This window comes from Glycine soja, chromosome 10 (assembly GCF_004193775.1).
Source record: "Glycine soja cultivar W05 chromosome 10, ASM419377v2, whole genome shotgun sequence".
NCBI classification, from domain to species: Eukaryota; Viridiplantae; Streptophyta; class Magnoliopsida; order Fabales; family Fabaceae; genus Glycine; species Glycine soja.
In genome coordinates this window covers 595,128-615,246 of record NC_041011.1, presented here as the reverse complement: position 1 = coordinate 615,246, position 20,119 = coordinate 595,128, and the positions used below count along the sequence as shown (strand labels likewise).

Genomic DNA, 20,119 nt, shown 5'->3' with positions numbered 1-20,119 from the left:
CGAAAGTGGAATTGTGTCAGAACTGAAGAATGCTTTATCAATAAAGGGTTTCTTCTTCTTCGTCTTTTGGATGACCATATACAATCTTAGTCTTCTTCTTCTTCGTGCGTCAACCCGCCATGGATCATGTCATCAATTGGATTTCCCTTGCGTCTTCTCTGTCAGAGTTCCAACCCACTATCGATCGGATCGTCAATGGGTAACGTTACGCCCTTATAGTTTTTTTTTTCTTTTTGTTGCTGTTGTTGTTGTCATTATTGGTAAAAAAATATCATCAATTTTATTGATAATTATTTTTTGTTAAAAACTTAATCTACTAATTTTGATAGAGTCTCTCCTCCCAATTATATTTCATCTCAAACCCGAGAAGTTGTTTAAAAATACCGAGTAGATTATCCCTTGCTTCTTGTTGTTCCAGTTAATTTGTCATGCACTATAAAAAAAATTATAATCAAAGGTGACCGATAATATGATTTTAAGATATTTATTTATTATAAAAATTAAAAAACTTAAACTTAATACACAAGATTTATATGTATTGTAACTGTGTAAAAGAAAACTACTAACATTCAATCACATTCACAAACTATCATCTAATCTAAATTTATTGGTTTTTATTAGTATATTTTAAAAATTATATGAAAGATAATTTTTGATCGACTAATAGTATAAAACTTTTATAATCTCAAAAACTTTTGCCGAAAATTTTCATATTAGACAGCCACTATTATGCATCAGTATTTTCTTCTTCTTCCTTTGTTGTTCTGCTGATGCTGTTGTACAAAATTGAGTAATGATACAGATACAGGTCAAATGAGGATCCTAATTAATTGAGCTATTAAAAGTTTAGAACAAAACATATTATTATTTCAATAATATATAAGTTTTAAATAAACTTCCAATTTTGTTCTCGAACTATTACTCTCTCTCTCTCAAACAGTTCCTAAAATAATAAAACTATTTAAATTATATATGAAGTATTGAGTATTCATCAGTTTAGTCTTCAAGTTGATACGTTTCAGTAAAACTTAGGGACTAGTTTGAATAATTTTTTAATACTTAAGAGATTACATAATATGAATTTTTTTTAACTTTTTAAAACTACGTAAGTAATTTATCTTATTTTAAGGATCAATATTTAAAAAGAAAGGATAATACTTTAAGGATCAGATTAGTGTTTTATTCTTATCGTTCACTCTTACATGAATTTCATGTTTCAGGATTGTGTCCCAGACAAGTTGTTTAGCGACAAAGATTAATCTAATAGTTGAAAAATTCACTAGTGTTGAAAATTACGCCCTTCTCATTGATTGGTAAGATTATATGCCCTTGTTATATATCTTGTAGTTGATTCCAGTTTAATTTTTTTTTAAAAAAAATATTTTGTTCCTTAATTTAATGTTCCATGAAGTATAAAGTTTGTTATACTTTGAATCAATAAAAAATCATCATGAGTATAAATTTTTAAAATATTTATCATACAAATTAAATATCGTTAGATGAGAGTCCAAAGAAACTTTACATTTTAATTAAATTCATAAAACATAATATTTCCGTAGTGGTTTACACTACTTAACAGTTAACACTACCGACAGCTTATTCTTCTTCTTTAGGGGTTCAAGCTTTCTTCACAGTCTTCAACACACCAAGGATCTTGTTATCAACAGGTAAGATTATGTCCTTGTCGTTGATTTGAGTTAATTTGTCATTGAGTATAGATATTTTTATACTTTGAATTAATAAAAAAAATCATCATGAGTATCATTTTTAAGATATTTATTATAAGAATTACCAAATTTATCTCTCGTTAGATGAGAGTCTAAAGAAACTTTACTTGTGCATTCTAATTAAATTCATGAAAAATAATATTTCTTTAGGGGTTTAATATTTACTTTACTTAACACTACTGAGAGTTTCGTCTTCTTCTTCTTCAGGGGTTCAAGCTTTCTTCACAATCTTCAACACACCATGAATCCTGTCGTCAATGAGTAAGATTACGCCCTTGTCGTTGATTATTATACTTTGAGTATCATTTTTAAAGTATTTATGATAAACAATAACAAATTCATCTTATATAAGCAAACAGCTGCATTCTAATTGAATTTATAAAAAAATATCTTATGTATGGTTTTTAAGGTATTCATTTATAAAAATTAACAAAAACTTAATACACAAGTAAAAAAAATGAATAAATAATTCATGCACTAAATATTATATTATAATAATAAGTTAATTTTTATAATTGTCCTGTTTGGATAAAAAAAATTCCTAAACACTTACAAGACAATAAAATAAGAATAAAAAATAAAATGAACTCTTCTCGTAAACTAAAATTAGCTTGTTAAAATCAGTTTTTTTTAGAGAAGTTAAATTTTTCCAAAAGATGATTTTAATTTATGCAAGTTCATTTTAACTAAGATATTTTTTTTAGTATTTTCTTTTCGTACGAGTGTTTATAGAGAAATTATCCAAACAAGGCCAATAACTTGTTAAAAATCATACAAAAAATTGTCATTAATTGACTAACGGTTTAAATTTTTTATAATTGTATATTTTTCTTAATTTTAAACCACATATTGTGGCCGCTATGTTTTGTGCTTGAAGGAACTTTTGAATGGGAAAGTTCACAGTAGAAGCAAAGGTTTTAGGGGTTAAGCCATAGGCAAATAGAGTAGCTGCATACAGTTATGAACAGCGGTTTTAGATTTTTTTAAGTCAATGAATTTGTCAAAACTCAACACAATTTTTTTTTGGTAAATGTCAATGATTTATGCACATTTTTTTACTGAAATTTGTTATATATATAAAATATAAACATCCACTGTGTATGCATCAATATCTTTTTCCTCCTCCTTTGGTTGTTTGCTAATGTTGTTGTACGAAAATCGTGCAATGATACAGGTTAAATGAGGACCCAATTTGAGCTATTAAAACATAGTAACCCCAACAAAGTTTAACACAACTGGTAGATTGTGGGATTCCTTAAACATATTGTTGATTCCTGACCATGTATAAGGAAAGACTTTGTTGAAAAAAAAAATTACTTTAGTAATCTCTATCTTGGAATTAGTCTTTGACTATCGATCCGAAAATAGTATTAGTGCAAACAAAGAACAAAACATAGTACTATGCCAATAATGTATAACTTTTGGTGGGGTGATCCATTAATCCAATTCATATGTTTGACTCTAGCTAACATGAATTCCATGTTTCAGGTTGGTGTCCCTGATAAGAAGTTTAGTGACAAAGATTAATGGAGATTTGTTGTTGCGTGTTGCTGGTGCTGTTGGTGTAGCAGTGGCAGCTATTGTTGTTGTCCGGTTGCTTTCGACGATGATTTCTGCTGTTGGTTGGTTGCTTTGGACAGTGATTTCTCCTGTTGTTAGGTTTCTTTGGAAGGTGATTTCTCCTGTTGTTTCATTGCCTTGGAAGGTGATTTCTGGTGGTGTTAGGTTGCTTTGGAAGGTGATTAAGGCGATTTTCGGTGGTGGTAAAGGAGGGAAGACAATGAAGGCTCCAGGGAGAAACTATCGCATGTTCAGAAAAGACTTTGAACTTAACCCTGCAAATTACTTCCGTAACTTGCGCAAGTAGACAAGCAGATCAAGTACTATTTATTACTTATTACTTAGTGCATTACTATGTCTATTTTATTTGATGAGATTAAGGTGTAGTTCGGTTATGAATTTAGCACAATTTGTATGTTTCAAAACATGTTGCCAACATGAACAACCACTTGAAGTAACACGAAGTACCTAGTTTTCACGTATTTTGGTCTTTGAATTTGGCTGTGGAGAGAAAGAAAGTATTGGTTTATATTTTAAAATATTGCAACAATATTCCATAGAATACCTGAAAAGAGAAGATACGTTATACATAACTCCCATGTAGTTAGACATATAATCACAAACCACAATATCCTGATAAAATATTTAGAAACAGAATGTGAGTGTCAAATGTTACATTAAAAAATAGAGCTATTGCGATCTGGTCTACTACAAAAGAACAAGAACAATCATCTGCCATATGTTTTACATATTCTCTTCTCTCACATTCCATACATGTACAAACTAAACCTTTCCATACATGTACATCAATGGCAAGACAAAATACCATGACTAACTATCTTTGGTGCAGTAGCAGTTAACTGCGAAAAGAGAGGAGGATTAAGTTACAGTTCAGTGTTCATGCCATTGTACTTTATTGTGCAATTTTCGTAGCTTACATACAGTCCATTCTATTGTAACTTTCTTAGTTAATATTTTATTACAAACATCCACTTACTTTTTATCCAAGCTGATAAAGAAAACTAGGATTAGATCAATTTGAAAGGTTGGAATTTGTTTTCAATTTGATTTTAACCCTATAGAAAGGGGATTAATTGTTCAGATGATCTTCATGACAGACACTTATTTATCTCTTGGCCGATTCTTCTCTATTTTTCTATGAACTACTCAATGCTCAATCACAGGATGTTACCAAGGGGAATAAAAAAAGAGTGTACATCTTACTGATCTTAGTGAATGGATTTCAAGAGCAAAAGATTTAAATCTAAATGAATGAACAATTAAAAGTTATAACAGAAGATAGACACACGGGCACTTGCATCGAAACAAAATATGTATATCAAAATCCATCATCTGGCTTGTATTATTAAACCATTAGTTTGACCTAACCAACGACACAGGATTCCTTCAATAAAGCATGGCATTATCTGAATCAAATCAGTATTTCAGGACAAGTTTTAAATCACTACATTGTAGACAGCAACAGTAGGTTATTCCATGAACTTACTAGAAAATGTAATCTTGATAAGTATACTGAAAACAAGTTTTTTTTTTTATCAACAAAGTGTTAGTTTTATTAAAACTGTCACTTAGAGGATTGGAACCCGCAACCTCTGAGAAATAATTTAAATAAAAAATGGACTAGAAGAGTAATTTAGCATCTTATTTATTACCTTTTCATCTAAGTAATGTATTATTTTTTACTATCTAGGTAAATTTGAATTTTCTTTTATACCTATTTAATATTTTCTTTTATTATATAATTCCTTATTCTGCCTTTTGTGATCATTATATTTTTATTTTTATATTTTAAGTATTCAATTTGTTGTCTATCATTATTTTTAAAGGTAATTAAAGTTTATTTTCATAATTACTTTTCAATTTTAATCATTATTTTAAAAGTCATACTTGACTAGTCGGTTCAATCAATTATATCGGCAGAAAATTGGTATGGTGATCGATATATTCATTAAAAAATGTGCTTTAGGTTCCTAAGCTTTAAGTGAAATTGGAAATGCAACAAAAATCCCTTTCTTAAGCAATAAAAGAAATTAAAATCAATTAGAGGAGCTACATGAGATGCATGAAAGAGAAATCCAATCCCGTATCCAGAATTTGGATAGAGGAATTTTATTAATATTATTAGGGATTTAATGGTGATTGAGTTTGGTAAGAGATCATGTCACTCACATGATAGAGTACAAAATACACTTAGGTTATCATATGATTAATTGAGAACACGAGCAACCACACGGTACTTAGCTTGGAATTTGTTCTCCCAGTCGTTGAGAACGCCGATCTCCTTGTCAGAGAGGTCAACGAGGGAGGGGGAGATGTCGTCGTTGTTCTTGCTCATCTTCGCCAGGGCTCTGCTGGTGTCTTTGCCGGCGAACATGGCGTAGGGGCCGTAAAAGGATTTTCCAGTGCTGACGTCGTAGACGCGACCCACTCCCTTCTGGTCATCGAACCACTTCACCTTCCTCGTTACCCTCTGCTTCTCACTCTCACGACATAGCTGGCAACCACGGCGGGGTAGCCTACGGCACGACGATACTGCAACAACATTGATCCGGCACAGGGGATGTCAGCTTCGAGGTCCTTCGAGTTCTGAGCTTCGCGACGTCGCGCGCAGGATGCATGCGAAAACCTAATCAAAAAAGCTTTTTATTTTTTATAAAATGAAGAAAGGCGGTTTTCTATTTACACCCATTGTAGAAATAAGTCCTACAAAGACGGGTCTCAAAGACTGTCGTAATTATCTTACCGCTATTTACAAAAATGCCACTGAGGAACATTCTAAGGCGGTGTGCGTCGTAAAAATAACTTTTTTTAGTAGTGGGCTTTGTAGTTTTTATTGACAATAAGGTATCCATTAAAAGCTATGAAATTAATTCCTCGAGAAAATAAAATATCAATTATTTCTCCTCTCCACACATGTGTTGGTCCATGCACTTTTAAACGGATAAGTTTGATCCTCTAACTTTTGAAAACGCTTAAACTTAATCACATATTCTTTAAGTTAAACATTTAGGGGTGGTTTTTACTGTTACAAAGTTAGAAAAAGGACTAATTTACATATTTTTAAAAGTTGTGGACTAATTTTATTAATTTAAAATTATAGGGAACAAAATCAAATTTGACTAAAAATTTAATGACTAAAAACATATTTTTTGTTTACAATTTTTTTTATGTTGTGCTTTTGTTGGACTATTAATGTTAGTGTCAATTTGTCTTAAAATTAAGAGGCTAAATTAAATATTTTAAAAATAAAGAAACCTAATTAATTTATGATGGAAAGATATACTTATATGATGTGATTATGATTTTTTTTTCAATTTAAATTCGAGTGTTGTTATCTATCATTTGAAATGAAATATTTGGTTGTGCATGTAAAAAAAATGAAAGTTTTGACTTTGGAATCAAGAATAGCATAGTTCAAAAAAAAAAAAAAAAGGGGGAGTGTGACAGCCACGTAAGCATGTAAGTGATGTAGCACGGGTCACTAGTAGTTTAGTTTAGTACACTGTTCACTTGACTATGGACTAAGGTTGTTTCCTTTGAGGATTGCGCGACACTTAGTCTTGCTCAAGTCAAGTCGTCTTCACTCACTGTGCTGTTGTGCTCGAGTAGTGGGTCCCTCACTTTATCTCAACCAATCCTTTGTTTCTCTTTCAGCTCCATTTGCCAATATATTAAACAAACAAATGCAACTTTTACTTGATCTTCTTCTTCACCAATATTTCTTCTCCTTCAATTAATTCTTCACCATGGATCGTGTCAGCCATAGGTAAGATTACCACGCCTTCGTCGTTGATTTTCCAGTTAATGTTTTATTCTTAAATTATTTTTTTGTTGCTCCTGTTAATTTTCATGTATTATAAGGATTTTTACACTTTGAATCAATCATAGATTCTAACAAAAATATTTAATTCAGTTGATTCAACATTCTCAATGTTATAAAAAAATTTATATCAATCTTCGATTCTTATAAATAAAAAAGCATCCTCAAAGATCCTGAGTATCTTTTTTAAGATATTTATCATAAAATAACTATCAAAGATCGTGAGTATTCTTTTTTAAGATATTTATAGTAAAATCAACTGATTTATCATACATCAACATTTTATAGATTGAAGTAAAATTAAACTTGGATCTCTAATACAAGATCTCAAATTCCTGTAAACATTTTGAATGAATAATATAATGATCCAAAATGCATCTCGTATGATTATAAGATGAGAGTATTTTTTTTGTCATGCTAATATTTCTTTCGGAGTTTACTTCACTTAACACTATGGAGATCTTCTTCCTCAGGGGTTCACGCTTTCTTCTCCGTGAGTCTCCGCTATTAGAGTTCGAGTTTCAATCCATCATGGATCCTGTCATCAATTGGTAATATTATGTCTTTATCGATAATTTCAAATCATATTTTTGTTCCTGGAGTTAATTTTCAATGCAGTACATGAAGATTTGTATACTTTGAATCAATAAAAATCATCGCAAGTATCATTTTAAAGATATTTATCATAAGTACTCGTTTCATGATGCTTTTCATTGAATCTTTTTCAACATATCATTCTTTTTTCTCTGAAAGAATTATGTAAATAGAAGGTTAATTATTGCAAATACACTTTTGATCAAAATAATTTTACTAATTTCAACAATCTTTTTGAACCTAGGTGAAATTAGATCCTTTCAAAATTTCTATTAAAAATATACTTTAAAAAAAAGTTTTTCTAACTTACAAGAGTCTAAAAAAACCACTCGTGCATAGATATGACAAAAAAAACTTGTATCCGTGAGTATCCGTCCGAATATGTTTCGACTTTGGTAGAAATATCCGAATTGACCAGGTATGTGTTTGTGTTCGGATTTTTCCCGGTAACCAAAAGTCGGGTACCGTACGGGTATGAGATTATTACATCCATCCCGAACCATGACTTGTCCCGCCACTTAAATTTTTTTGAATTTTTGTATAATTTAATCAAAAGTCCTAAAATTTTTATTACTTGTTAATTTTATTTTAAAATTTTTACATAATTTAATATTCTTTTCTTAACGATTTTTGTAGACGCATGCACTATAATAAATTTATTGACATATAAGTAATTAAAAATAAATGTTTAACAATTAATTTATTTTTTTTAAAATCAAATGTTTAATATTTTTTTAAAAAAATATATTTTTCTAATTTGAACTGGGTATCGGACGGGATTGAGATATCCGATATCCAGTTAATGTATTTTTTTTATGTAAAAAACATTTTCTGGTAGCTCGAGTTCATTTGTCATGGAGTATAAAGTTTTTTATCCTTTGAATCAATCAAAGATCATCATAAATATCATTTTTAAAGCATTTGTTCTAAAATAAATAATAAATTTATCTTATATAATTATGCATGAATAATCAAGGGGTCTAACTCTCATATGAGTATTATAAACTCTCAATATCATGTACAAATACTCTTACGGATAAAAAAAATACGTAAATTGATGAGAGTACAAAATATTTATTGATGCACTATGATTAAGGTATTATAAAATTTTAACAAAATAAGTAGTAGTCAAATAAAAAATGATAAATAATTCATATAGTGAGTCTAATGATGTAAGTTTTTTTTAGGTATCATCTAATTGCAAATTATTATGTGTTATAATTATAAGCTTGTTGATTTTTTTAATTATCGTTTAGATAAGTTTTCTCATAAATACATATAGGAGGATAGAATAAAAAGAAAAAATGAAATAATTTTTTCGGCAAGAACTAAAATTATATTACGCACTAGTTAAAATTAGTTTTTTTTTAGAGAAGTTAGCTTCTCCAAAAGATTATTTTAACTTATATATAAATTCATTTTATTTTATGGGATAAATATATTTATGGAGAAGTTTATCTAAAATAAATTTTAATTGACAACCAGTGTAAACTTTTAAATTACCCACGTTGCCACTATGTTTGGTGCTTGAAGGAACTTTTGAAAGAAGAAGTTCACAGTAGAAGCAAACGTTTTAAATTGAGGAATCAAGCCACAGCCATAGACAAATAGAGTAGAGTAGCTGCATATAGTTATGAACAGAGCATACATTTTTGGTAAATGTCAATGATTTTGCCAATACTCATATTTTCTGCCTTTTTTTTTGTTATGCATCAATATCTTTTTCTTCTTTCTTTGTTGTTAGCTGATGCTGTTGTACGAAAATAGTGCATTAATGATACAGACCAAATGAGCGCCACCAGAGCTATTAGAACCGGGAAAAAATAAATGGAGACCCAATGATATAATACACCTAAAGATGGATTGAGAGAAAAGAGAAAAATGAAATATAAATATACAGATGATATAACGTGATAGATAAAAAGACTTAAAAAAAAAACATGATCAGCGTTGATAGAATGTTTTAGTAGTGTCTAAAGATGACTATCCTTAGAACAAAACATATTGATACTAACAAGGTTCAGCACAACTAATATATATGGATAGAGAGAGATTTTTTAAACATGTTGTCAATGATCGATTTCAGATCATATGTATTGAAAAAGATTTTTTAGAGAGACAAAACTCACTATATATTCGATATATATGCCTAAGAAGGAATTAGTCTCTAATATATAATTTTTGGGGGTTAATCCAATTTCTTATGTTTCACTCTAACTATATATCATGAATTCCATGTTTCAGGTTTGTGTCCCTGATAAGTTGCTTAGGGACAAAGATTAATCCAATACTTGAAAAAATCACAGGGCATCAATTTAACGTTAAGACTGAATCATGTGATGAAATTTCAATGGGTGGAGGATGGTTGTTGTATGTTGCTATTGCTGTTGGTGTGGCACTAGCAGCTATTGCTGTTGTTTGGTTGCTTTGGAAGCTAATTTCTGGAGTTGTTTGGTTGCTTTGGAAGCTGATTTCTGGTGTTGTTTTGTGGCTTGGGAAAGTGATTAGGAAGATTTTCTGCTGTTGTTGTAAAAGAGGGAGGACAATGAAGGCTCCAGGGAGGAACATTCGCATTTACAGAAATGTCTTTGAACGTAGCCCTAGAAACTACTTTCGTATTTTGCGCAGTGATCAGCGTATGCTATTGGTTTGAAATCTCAAACGTGTTAATCCACGTCAAATTAGAAACAACTCATAGCTTCTGCATCCACATTGTCATGAAAAAATGAATGGCCGGGTACAAATTAAAGCTTTCTTATGTTTGTGTATATGGTGATGTTTCACGTGATGTGGTTTGAAGACGTGGTTTCAAATATCAAGGAGGTCTAGAGCTGTTTTCTTTTCAATTATTATAAACTGTTTGGTATTTCGATCAATAATGAAAAAAAAAAAAAGACGTGGTTTTAATATCCAAATATGTTGTTGTTTGTGTTGCACTATGTCTATGGATGAGATTGAAGTGTAGTTTGATTAAGAATATAACAGTCTATTTTGTATTTGATGAGATTGAAGTGTATGCAGCTCGGTTATGAATTTAATTTACAGTTTTGTTTGTTACGCTTTTCTTGTTTATTAATTCATGAGGGAATGTTTGGATATATGACATGTGTGGATAAATTTATCAAAGTATTTTTAGTAAAAGGAAAAAAAAAATAAGTTTTTTCATAAGTTTAAATGAATTCTTATAGTAAGCGTTCATTTTCTTCTTTGACGCAAAAGTATTTGTAATTTTCTAATGCAACCTAATAAATGTGATTTCTTCTAATTCAACGCACCTTAATTATCAATTAAAAAAATATTTATTGATTCTTTGATCTTTTTATTTTCTGTTTCCCATGTGTTACTGTGTTAGTGTATTCTTTTTTAGAAATAATTGTGTTCCATGCGGATACCTCTTCTAACAAAGGCATATTTAAAAGTTTTTTTACGGAAACACATTTAATTCGCTTCATTCATCACCAAACTTTTAATATAAGATATCACATGATAAGTGATAAGTGTAGAGAGCAGGTAAGAATGGTGCAACTCTAACATAACATGAGTTACACTATTAACTTGTCTCTGAGCAAATACAACAAAAAAATGATGATATTAAACTTTAATAGGTTTCTACATCTACATTTATGAATAGCCCGACCCGACCCAGCTTTAATTTATCCCATACTAAGAAATTAAAAGAGAATATTTAGTTAACATGCTGAGTTATAGAGTGTTGATTGAGGAGCATTTAATACATTCAATAAGATACTTTCATATATTTCAAAGGTTTAAATATATGTTTAGCTCTTATACCATTTAATTTTTTTTTCTTATAATACTTTAAATAATACTTTTTTTCATTATTTAAAGTAATTTAAAAACTAAAAAGAAAATAAATATAAATTATAAAAACTAAAAAAATAACTTTATAAGAACAAAAAACAAAAAATATTAAATTATAACAACTAAAAAGATATTTAAGTCTATTTAAAAAACAAATAATAAATAACTTGTGTTTTTAAGATAACTTTTTTTATAAACTTTTTATTCGTTAGCATTTGCCTATAATAAATAAAAATAATAACTATATTTCTTAATTTATATCATTGCCTTAAATAACATCTTTAAAAATAAATGAAGCGAATGCTTCACTACCAAATATATTTTATTTTATTTTTAAAAAAAACAACTTTCTAGCAATTCTGTATATAGGAATCCTTGCATTAACATATGCATGTCTACTACGTAGAATTAATCAAAAACTTCAAAAAAACATCAAAATAGTTTTAACAGGTTGTTATCTTTTTCTTATTATTTTCTTATATTCAAAAGTTTATCCTTTAGTCTTTTTAGATCCTAAAAGTTCATGGTTAAGATATGCCTCAAAACTTTGGGACTCGTAGAGGTCCTTACAAATTGCTCCCTAACAAAATCCTTATATCATCATTGGAATTTGAATCGATATAATTGTAGAAGGGAAATTCAGTACAAATTAGATTGAAAATTCATTTGCAAAATTTTATCTTGGTTCAACCAAGCTGGCTATGAATGTTTCCAGAGAGACAACTTAGATGAAGTTGCATCAACTTACAATTCTCTTATTCCTCAAACTTGAATACAAGAGTAACGCATTCCTTCCCAGAAGATTAATATACCATTTATCACCACCATTTGCTTCAACTTTTTAATAGTAAGTGGGGAAAGGAAGACCTAGCTTATAGTCAACCACCATAAACATTCCAAGCATGTTCATGATTTATCCACTCTATAGACTAGGCTGCACAAAAATGACTCCTTGAGCTGATTAAGACTGAAGGTAAAGCCTTATGTGTTTCAGCACAATTCATGGGGAAAAATACACAAGTTTTTATCTCCTCCTCTTCCTACCTTTTCCTAGTTGTCCAGATTTGAAGGCATGTTCTTGCTCTTGAAGGAAAGCTTTAGCTCTTCCATACTTCTCTGCTCTATCTTTTTCCTGTAAAGACCTCTCTTTTTCCTTCACCTCCAGCAAGAAGTAGTTGTCTTTACGCAATTCTCGTGCAGCCCCTTTAGCTTCACGCTTCAAATGTTTCTTCAATTTTCTCAGTTCAGCTCGTTCACGGTCAGGATCATAGTCTCTGCCCTTGACATAGCTGCAGAACAAATATGACATATTAAGTGCTTAATTTGGGTTCCTTTTCTGATTCGCATGTCTAAGGAAACATATTATCAAATGTAAGCAAGGGAAAAGAAGGGACTTACTTCTCCTCAAACTTGGGATTCAGTAATTTGATTGGTACTGGCTTTTGTTTCCGCATTTGAAGTGGTCGCCTCAAAGTGTGATGCTCGTCCACTTTCAACTTAATGAGCTCAGCCACATCTTTAATTTTATCTCGTAATGCATTTGACATATTTTTCTGTTCTGCTATTTCATTTAATAATTTCAAAATTGGTAGGAATATTTCAGGAAATGAACTTAAGCCTTCATAGACGTTAACGTATCCTTGTAGAGTTTCAACGACTGCAACTAATACACTAGCCCTGTAATCAAAGAATCATAATTAGCCAACATAAATAAAAATTAAAAACCATAAACCTTCAAAAAGGAATCATCAAGATCTGAACATAGAAATCTTCAATATTAGGAGCATCAGTATTAATTAACAAGACTATAGCTATAACACAAAATCTAGATGACCAGCTCTTGATAATGCAACTCAAGTACACATCCCTGCACGCCTGCCTAACATTTTTTTCTGTTTTAAAAACACAAAGTGACCCCATTCAAAACCAAGACAGTCAACATAAGAACAACAAGGAGGTAACCCTTTTTCTTTCTAGATAACTGGTCGTAACTCGTAACAAATTATTGGTTACCTGAAACTAACAGAAGTGAAGAAAGAAGAGTCTTCTGGCATGTCTATTATCTTGAAGAAATTCAGAGGACTAATCTCATTCACTATCTCGTGTATGCATAGGAGAGGCTTGAGAGCTTTCAGTTCCATAAGATGATATAACTGGCATAAAACAAATATGGCCATTTCAGTGTCCATACATAAAACTGTAATACAACCATGAAGTACAGCACCACATTCTCAATATTGTACCCCAAATGCAGGGTCTAACTAGGTTATGGATAAACTCAAATGCTAGCATATCATAATAATCCTCCATTAAATGTTCTTCTACTATCTATTTATTATGTTAAAAGTATAGTATTGAACTAATAAAAGAAAAAGAAAAATGACCCTGTTCCATATTATTTATGGTCAAGAGTAATAAAGTCACAAAATTTAGCCATAGAATTGTAGACTGGAAAAAGATAAAATGTTAGGGTATTAGTATAGGGCAACAGCAGGAAAGTTCAAGAAAATGTACAGCAACCGCTTCAATGCACTTGTTTTCTCAAGTGGATTTTGAAGTACAAAAGAAACTGTTTACAAGGAAAGGAGGGTACAGTCTAAATGGAAAGAGTAGACAACAATATTAGCAATACTTTTGAGGACTTTGGTTTTCTAGCAAAGAACTAAAATATCTAAAATTGTTTTCTCGTTCAAAGAGTGGAAGATGCTAATAACACATGATGAGGTTAGTAGCCCCCATACATAAATAAAAATAAAAATACATACAAGCACACATTCACCCACCACATAATATGATTCAAAATACAGAGGGTCAAATGAAGTAGTCATACCTGGGAATCTTCATCTGAAACATGTTTACTTTCAGTAGCTGCCAACAGCGAAGTTCGAAGAAATATTATTGCTTCGGGACAGAATTTCCGAGACTGTCTAAATACCTGTATTTTATATATTAAGTACATGAGCAAGAAGCAAATGTAATAAGTGAAAAAGAAGAAAAAATTGAAGTTCAGCAATACAGTAAATATCTTAGTAGGTAAATCCCTTCAAAAAAAAAAATCTTAGTAGGCAAATCATCCAAAAGCAAAACTCATTTCTGGAAACAAATACCACTAATGGGTTTTTTCATGAAGCCTAGGTCAGTTGCCACCATTTCATGATAGAATCCAAATATAGTCTCCTTCAGATTTCATCATGGATGATGCCATACAAATAGCGTAAAAGTTAGACAGAACAAACTCAATAAAGAATCTAGCCTCAGGATATACTTACTGAGAGAAGCATAGAGCATAAGAAAGAGCCAATGGCAATATCCCGACCAGATACTATAGGGCAACGCATCAGATATTCACACATCAACAATATCACAGGAGTCATAACTGGATGCCTAAAGTCAGAGCATGGAAATATCATGGACCACAAACGCAAGAGGCACAACGTTTTTGAAGAAGGCCAACTGCTACTTTCTGTGACAACAAAATGATTACAGATAGGGTGTTACCAAAACATCCAAAAATTCATAATTCTCCACAATAGTTAACATAGAGAATGCAGCTGTTCGACAACATTTCTTTTCAACCTGATTGTTTGATACTCTCAATGAATTGTTTTCTAGTAGTTTCTATTCTGCGACGAGCACATATTGCAGCAAAGTATGGGATTTCCATACTCATCTCTATCAACGGTTTCACCAGCATATTGAGTAGCTCAACATTAAGAGGTTCCTTATTTGCCAAAACAGCAAAATATTGCAACAATACTCCATAGAATACCTGAAAAGAGAAGATATAAATGCCTCCGATGTAATAAGCCATATAATAATCACAAACCACAATATCCTGATGAACTATTTAGGAATACAATGTAATAGTGTGACAAATGTTACATCCAGAAATAGTGCTAGGGCGATCTGGACTAGACTACAAAAGAACTAAAGTGAAGAACCATGATATAGGTTTTCCTAAATTGTCAATACAACATCAAAGTTAATGCCAAAAACACTATATTCAAGTTGAAAATGTCAAAGAGATAACAGTTTTGCTAATAAAGCAATCATGGATTCAGTACACATACATACAAGATGCATGAAGAGAAGATCCAAGTCTTAACAAAAAGTAAATAGAAAGGAACAGGTTTCATACTTGCATTTTCTTTCGATTTTCTGCTGCGAGTGTGATTGGATTACTTTTCCGAATCCGATTGATAATCAAAATAATGTTGTCATTTGAATGTTTATCCACCAGTGAACATAATTCTTCAAAAGTCTTCGGAGCTTGAATTATATAAGGAATGTCCAACTCTTTTGACTGTTTTCCTCCAACATCTATCTTCTTGGCATCTGAAGAATCCTTATCTTTTTTTACACTTTCAACAGAAGCATTTCTTTTTGCTTTTATATGAACTGCAGCATCCAATCCTTTTACCTCATCAAGGTCTTCTGAAGCTGTTTCTATATCCTCATCACTATCATCTTCATCTTCTAAATCTGCACCAATATCATCATCATCACTTTGTTCCCAATCTTTTAAAGAAAGATCCTTCTCATGTTCATCAAGATCTTCATCTGATCCTTCATCGGCATCTCCAGAGCTTCCCAAATTGTCAGAATCTTCACCATCATCATCTTCACTAGCAGAATCTTTCTCATCTCTTCTTTCAAGAATCTCATCAACCCAGCCCTTCTTGGTCATAATTTGTTTATTAACAGAAAAGGAATCACCAAGATCATCACCAGAGATAGATCTTGGTTTCTGTTCAGATGGCTTTTCTGAATCTTCACTGTCTTCATCACTTGAATCTTCAGCAGCAACCATCCTCTTCTGCCGCTCTTCCTTAAATTATGAATAAAAGGATTTATAGTTGACTCTCTAAAATAAAGATGTATAGAACTTTACCTCATGCAAATAGTCCATGATTAGAATCCACAACCACTGGGTTACATGGCAGCAACCTTATTAAAATACAAAAATCAATCATGAATTTAGTTTACCAGTCCCGACTTCATTACCATCCCTCCACTTCATCCATAACAGCAGTCTAAACCATCTTAAAATGTAGCTCAGCTATATAGCTAACATCAGAGCTTAACTAATGAAATGCGGGCAAATGCTCCTTTATATGTAAGGGTAATTTTTTTATTAATTGTATAATAACAAACTTATGTTTAAAAGACATGCAAAGTCATAAACATACCTCCAATTCCTCTAGACGTTCTTTTTCCTCCTGAGCAATCTCTTCTGGTGTCTTTGTCCTATCTGAAGGGCGAGCACGCATTTCCAATCCCATTTGTTTGACAAGTTTGTCATAATCATCAGGTTTTTCCTGCCAAAAATTGAAAGTTGGAATGTTGGATGTTCTTATAATAGGATGAAGTTATCAGGCCAAGAAGAACTCTCATGGATGAGTAGTACCTGCACAGAATTACCCATTGTCCGAGTAGCAAACATGCAGTCCTTATTACTTTGCTCATTTGAAATACTTTTGTTCACCAGAGCCTTCAAAGCATTCATCTTGTTGGGTTCAGTCAAAGATAACAAGGCTTCAGAGTGAACCAAGGAAGTGAAATCCTTGTCCAATTCTTCCACCAAGTTTTCATTTTCTTCTTTGTCTTTCGCCTTTTGAGCCTGGAAAATATTGGAGTGAAAAAAAAATGTGAGCAAAAAGAATAGGGGACAAATAAACTACCATAGCCTTGATTCAAGAAATATTCCACACCTTGTAAAATTTGCTTTTTGAGATAATTTCTTCCATCACTTCCTTCTTGCTTTTATGTCTCTGCATAAGAAGTCACAATTAAGAACCTTAAGAACCATCTTCAAAATATTTCAAAATCCAGCAACAACAATTGCAAAAATTTAGCAAGGATAGGATATTAACATTTTAGATAATCACAACATGAAAAATCACTCACAGATTACACAACCCATACATGATACATAACATTGTATACGCATAATGTGATTATAACATGAAACAAAAATAAAGGTAGCAACATCAATGGCATAACAGGCCTTACATTTTCCTCCCCATCATCCGCACTAATTTCCCCCGGAATCTGCATGCTCCACTGAACCAAATTTAATTTCTCTGCAAAATCCAGCACTAACCATAAACCCAAGATACAAAAATAACACAAGCAGCATACTAAGCCATTCATTACAGTTGAAGCAGAATGTTCACAAATAAGCCATCAATTCAGCAGTCACAAAACAAAGTACATTACATAAAACCATCTAACTATCACACATCATTAACATACCATCAGTCTCAGCATCAACATCGTCAGGAAGCATCTCATCCTCAAAATCATCTCTTCCAAGAGAATCAATTCCCTCAAAGTCATCTTCCTCTCCATCAGACAAGTGATACTTGCTTTTCTTGCTCAGCTTCATGTTCAGCTAAAAACACCCAAAGAAAGAGAATTTACATCATCACTACATAGTCAGCAAACTTACAACATATGGCAGTTTGTAATCGGATGACATTCTAATACATCATCGCTACATAGATCATACATTATTTATTCTAAAATAAATTCACTTTTAAATATACTGATAAGTATAAAAAAATTGAGAAATGCTAGCACACACTCTCTAGCATATTCTTTTGAACACATTCTTCTTGTTTTCTTCATTGACTGAGATTTATTGGAAATCACAAAATTTGGTGAGTTTCACTTCTCATTAAGAAGTTTCACACATTATTATGTAATATCCAGTAAATTTTAACTGACAGTAGAGAGAGTGTTGCTACTTGCTAGCACTCCTCAAAACTTTTTTACACTGTCACCCGGTCATGTATGCTAAAGGCAAATGCTAACAACACAATCTCTAGCACACTCTTTTAAACATACTTTCTCTGTTATTGGTTGAAAATTCATTGAAAATCACATTTTTTTTGGAGTCCCTCACTTCTTATTTAACAACTAACATTGTCCTTTAAAAAAAGGAATCAACCTGGCGTTCGCGTTGGGATCGCAAGATGGCTTTCCCGAAGTCATCGAGCGCCTCATCTTTCTCCCCGATTCGCTTGTCGACGAAGAGGGAGGACTTGGCGCTCTGGTGGTACTCCTTGAGGAGCGTGTCGTTGCGCTTCTGGATCGCCAGGGAGCGCGCCAGCCCCATGCGCCGTGCCTCGCCCTTCCGCTTCTGCCCTAGCACCTCGAATTTCCTCCGCGACCAAATCGACTCGAAGGGATTGGAGGCAGTGCCATTGTTGTTGTTGTTGGCTTTCACTTTCATGGCCACGCCTTCTGGACCGAACTTCTTGCTCCTTTTGTTCTTCTTCTTCTTCTTCGAGTCGGTGCTGCTGGTTCCGACGCTGCGTTTTGATGATTTCGCCATGGATTTTGCACAGAGAAATGCAGCACCCGCGCTTGTGGAGGGGTTTAGGGTTTTTATGTTTGGGACTGTTGTGTTTTGTAGTTACGGCGCTAACTTCAGTGACACTGTTTTTTTTTTTCAAAGAGGAAATTTGATTTTAATTTTTTGTGATTTTATTTTTTCGGAAATCTTAAAAGTATATTAGAGATTCTTTAAGGTGAAAGTTTCACTCTTTAAGTTCCACCTCAGAGATTCTAATTTATAATATAAGAGGAGATATTAAAAGTATATTATTCAACCATAAAATAACATATATTTAAATTATAATTATTATTATTAAATAATAAATGGTGTAATATATTTAAATATATTTTTTAGTATAGAGCCGTGAGATTGTTTTGGAAAAAACCATAAGATAATAAAAATTAAATTGAAATATATTATTCTGAATTGTATTGCATTAATTTTTTTCCTGGAATTTGAAAATTATGATTTTCTTATATATATATATATATATATATATATATATATATATATATATATATATATATATATATCACTTTAAAAAATATCTATCTTTAATGATAAATATTGTTTAATTCAAAATAATCATTTAATCATATTTTTATTTTCAATTCACTCAAAGCTAATTCAAATTCATCAAAAACTTCTTATAAAATGTATCTAAATGGCCTATTTATACTATCACTAGTAAAAAGGCTCAACACAAATAAAAAGGTCCAAAACAAATCATAATAAGCCTTAAAAAAGGAAACATTATTATTTTTTTGATTAAAAGGAGATATTTTTAGAAATTTAAAAGACTCAACAAAGACCCAAATTACATATATTTATATTCTAAGATTGATGACGTCACTTTAAAGTCTTCTTGTAACTTTTTTTGTCCTTTATCAACTTTTACAATGAAGTTAACTAAGATCACCTTCCAAAAAATAATAGAAAACTAAATGGTGTACCGCACATGCAACACACAATAGTTCAAGGTCAAGTCAAGGATCCTCAAATGTTGGTGTAAGTATTGGAAAGGTAGTGGTGGTAATAACAATTGTGGTAGTTTTGGATTTAGAAAATTCACATTGAGTAACTCTACAAACAATTCTTTAAGTGAGAAGAAAAGAAAATAGGATGGATCAATGTTTCTATAAGTTTTAAGCAAGCACAATGAAAAAACTTAATAATTACATTAAAAGATTACTTAAATCAATTGAGTCTTGTAGTACTATTGATAATACTAGT

The 20,119-nt window shown here is 31.4% G+C and overlaps 4 protein-coding genes across 5 annotated transcripts; 2 read left to right on the top strand and 2 right to left on the bottom strand.

Annotated features, from left to right (window-relative positions):
• On the top strand, positions 1-3,783 carry LOC114370410. Of its 2 annotated transcripts, none has more exons than XM_028327758.1 (5): positions 1-199; positions 1,221-1,313; positions 1,596-1,667; positions 1,935-1,988; positions 3,216-3,783. In XM_028327758.1, exons 1-5 carry the CDS (start codon positions 120-122, stop codon positions 3,592-3,594), a joined length of 678 nt encoding a protein of 225 aa, XP_028183559.1. In that variant the 5' UTR covers positions 1-119; the 3' UTR covers positions 3,595-3,783. The 2 variants fall into 2 exon arrangements, with proteins under 2 accessions (XP_028183559.1, XP_028183560.1); XM_028327759.1 differs by having other exon boundaries at positions 4-199; positions 1,614-1,667.
• Positions 3,784-5,514: 1,731 nt separating this feature from the next.
• LOC114370074 (probable steroid-binding protein 3) lies at positions 5,515-6,082 on the bottom strand. Its single transcript, XM_028327359.1, has 2 exons — positions 6,052-6,082; positions 5,515-5,840 (listed from the first exon to the last, which is right to left on the bottom strand). The coding sequence occupies exons 1-2, from the start codon at positions 6,080-6,082 to the stop codon at positions 5,515-5,517; spliced, it is 357 nt and encodes a 118-aa protein (XP_028183160.1).
• An 877-nt stretch (positions 6,083-6,959) lies between these two features.
• On the top strand, positions 6,960-10,764 carry LOC114370496. Its single transcript, XM_028327859.1, has 3 exons — positions 6,960-7,074; positions 7,602-7,679; positions 9,967-10,764. Exons 1-3 carry the CDS (start codon positions 7,055-7,057, stop codon positions 10,373-10,375), a joined length of 507 nt encoding a protein of 168 aa, XP_028183660.1. The 5' UTR covers positions 6,960-7,054; the 3' UTR covers positions 10,376-10,764.
• A 1,361-nt stretch (positions 10,765-12,125) lies between these two features.
• On the bottom strand, positions 12,126-18,971 carry LOC114371012 (nucleolar protein 14-like). Its single transcript, XM_028328414.1, has 13 exons — positions 18,497-18,971; positions 17,800-17,938; positions 17,557-17,627; positions 17,256-17,315; positions 16,952-17,164; positions 16,734-16,862; positions 15,683-16,372; positions 15,121-15,313; positions 14,814-15,007; positions 14,375-14,479; positions 13,558-13,697; positions 12,943-13,221; positions 12,126-12,833 (listed from the first exon to the last, which is right to left on the bottom strand). The coding sequence occupies exons 1-13, from the start codon at positions 18,881-18,883 to the stop codon at positions 12,569-12,571; spliced, it is 2,865 nt and encodes a 954-aa protein (XP_028184215.1). The 5' UTR covers positions 18,884-18,971; the 3' UTR covers positions 12,126-12,568.
• Between the last annotated feature and the right edge of the window lie 1,148 nt (positions 18,972-20,119).

Excerpts from the sequence above, each read along its gene's own strand:
- LOC114371012 (XM_028328414.1), bottom strand. The coding sequence starts at position 18,883 with ATGGCGAAATCATCAAAACGCAGCGTCGGAACCAGCAGCACCGACTCG. Across the intron at positions 16,863-16,951 it reads CAATGGGTAATTCTGTGCAG|GAAAAACCTGATGATTATGA; the intron begins GTACTACTCATC and ends AATTTTTGGCAG. Across the intron at positions 12,834-12,942 it reads AATCCCAAGTTTGAGGAGAA|CTATGTCAAGGGCAGAGACT; the intron begins GTAAGTCCCTTC and ends TTTGTTCTGCAG.
- LOC114370410 (XM_028327758.1), top strand. The coding sequence starts at position 120 with ATGGATCATGTCATCAATTGGATTTCCCTTGCGTCTTCTCTGTCAGAG. Across the intron at positions 200-1,220 it reads ATCGATCGGATCGTCAATGG|GATTGTGTCCCAGACAAGTT; the intron begins GTAACGTTACGC and ends TTCATGTTTCAG. Across the intron at positions 1,989-3,215 it reads ATGAATCCTGTCGTCAATGA|GTTGGTGTCCCTGATAAGAA; the intron begins GTAAGATTACGC and ends TCCATGTTTCAG.
- LOC114370496 (XM_028327859.1), top strand. The coding sequence starts at position 7,055 with ATGGATCGTGTCAGCCATAG. Across the intron at positions 7,075-7,601 it reads ATGGATCGTGTCAGCCATAG|GGGTTCACGCTTTCTTCTCC; the intron begins GTAAGATTACCA and ends CTTCTTCCTCAG. Across the intron at positions 7,680-9,966 it reads ATGGATCCTGTCATCAATTG|GTTTGTGTCCCTGATAAGTT; the intron begins GTAATATTATGT and ends TCCATGTTTCAG.
- LOC114370074 (XM_028327359.1), bottom strand. The coding sequence starts at position 6,082 with ATGTTCCTCAGTGGCATTTTTGTAAATAGCG. Across the intron at positions 5,841-6,051 it reads TGGCATTTTTGTAAATAGCG|TATCGTCGTGCCGTAGGCTA; the intron begins GTAAGATAATTA and ends ATGTTGTTGCAG.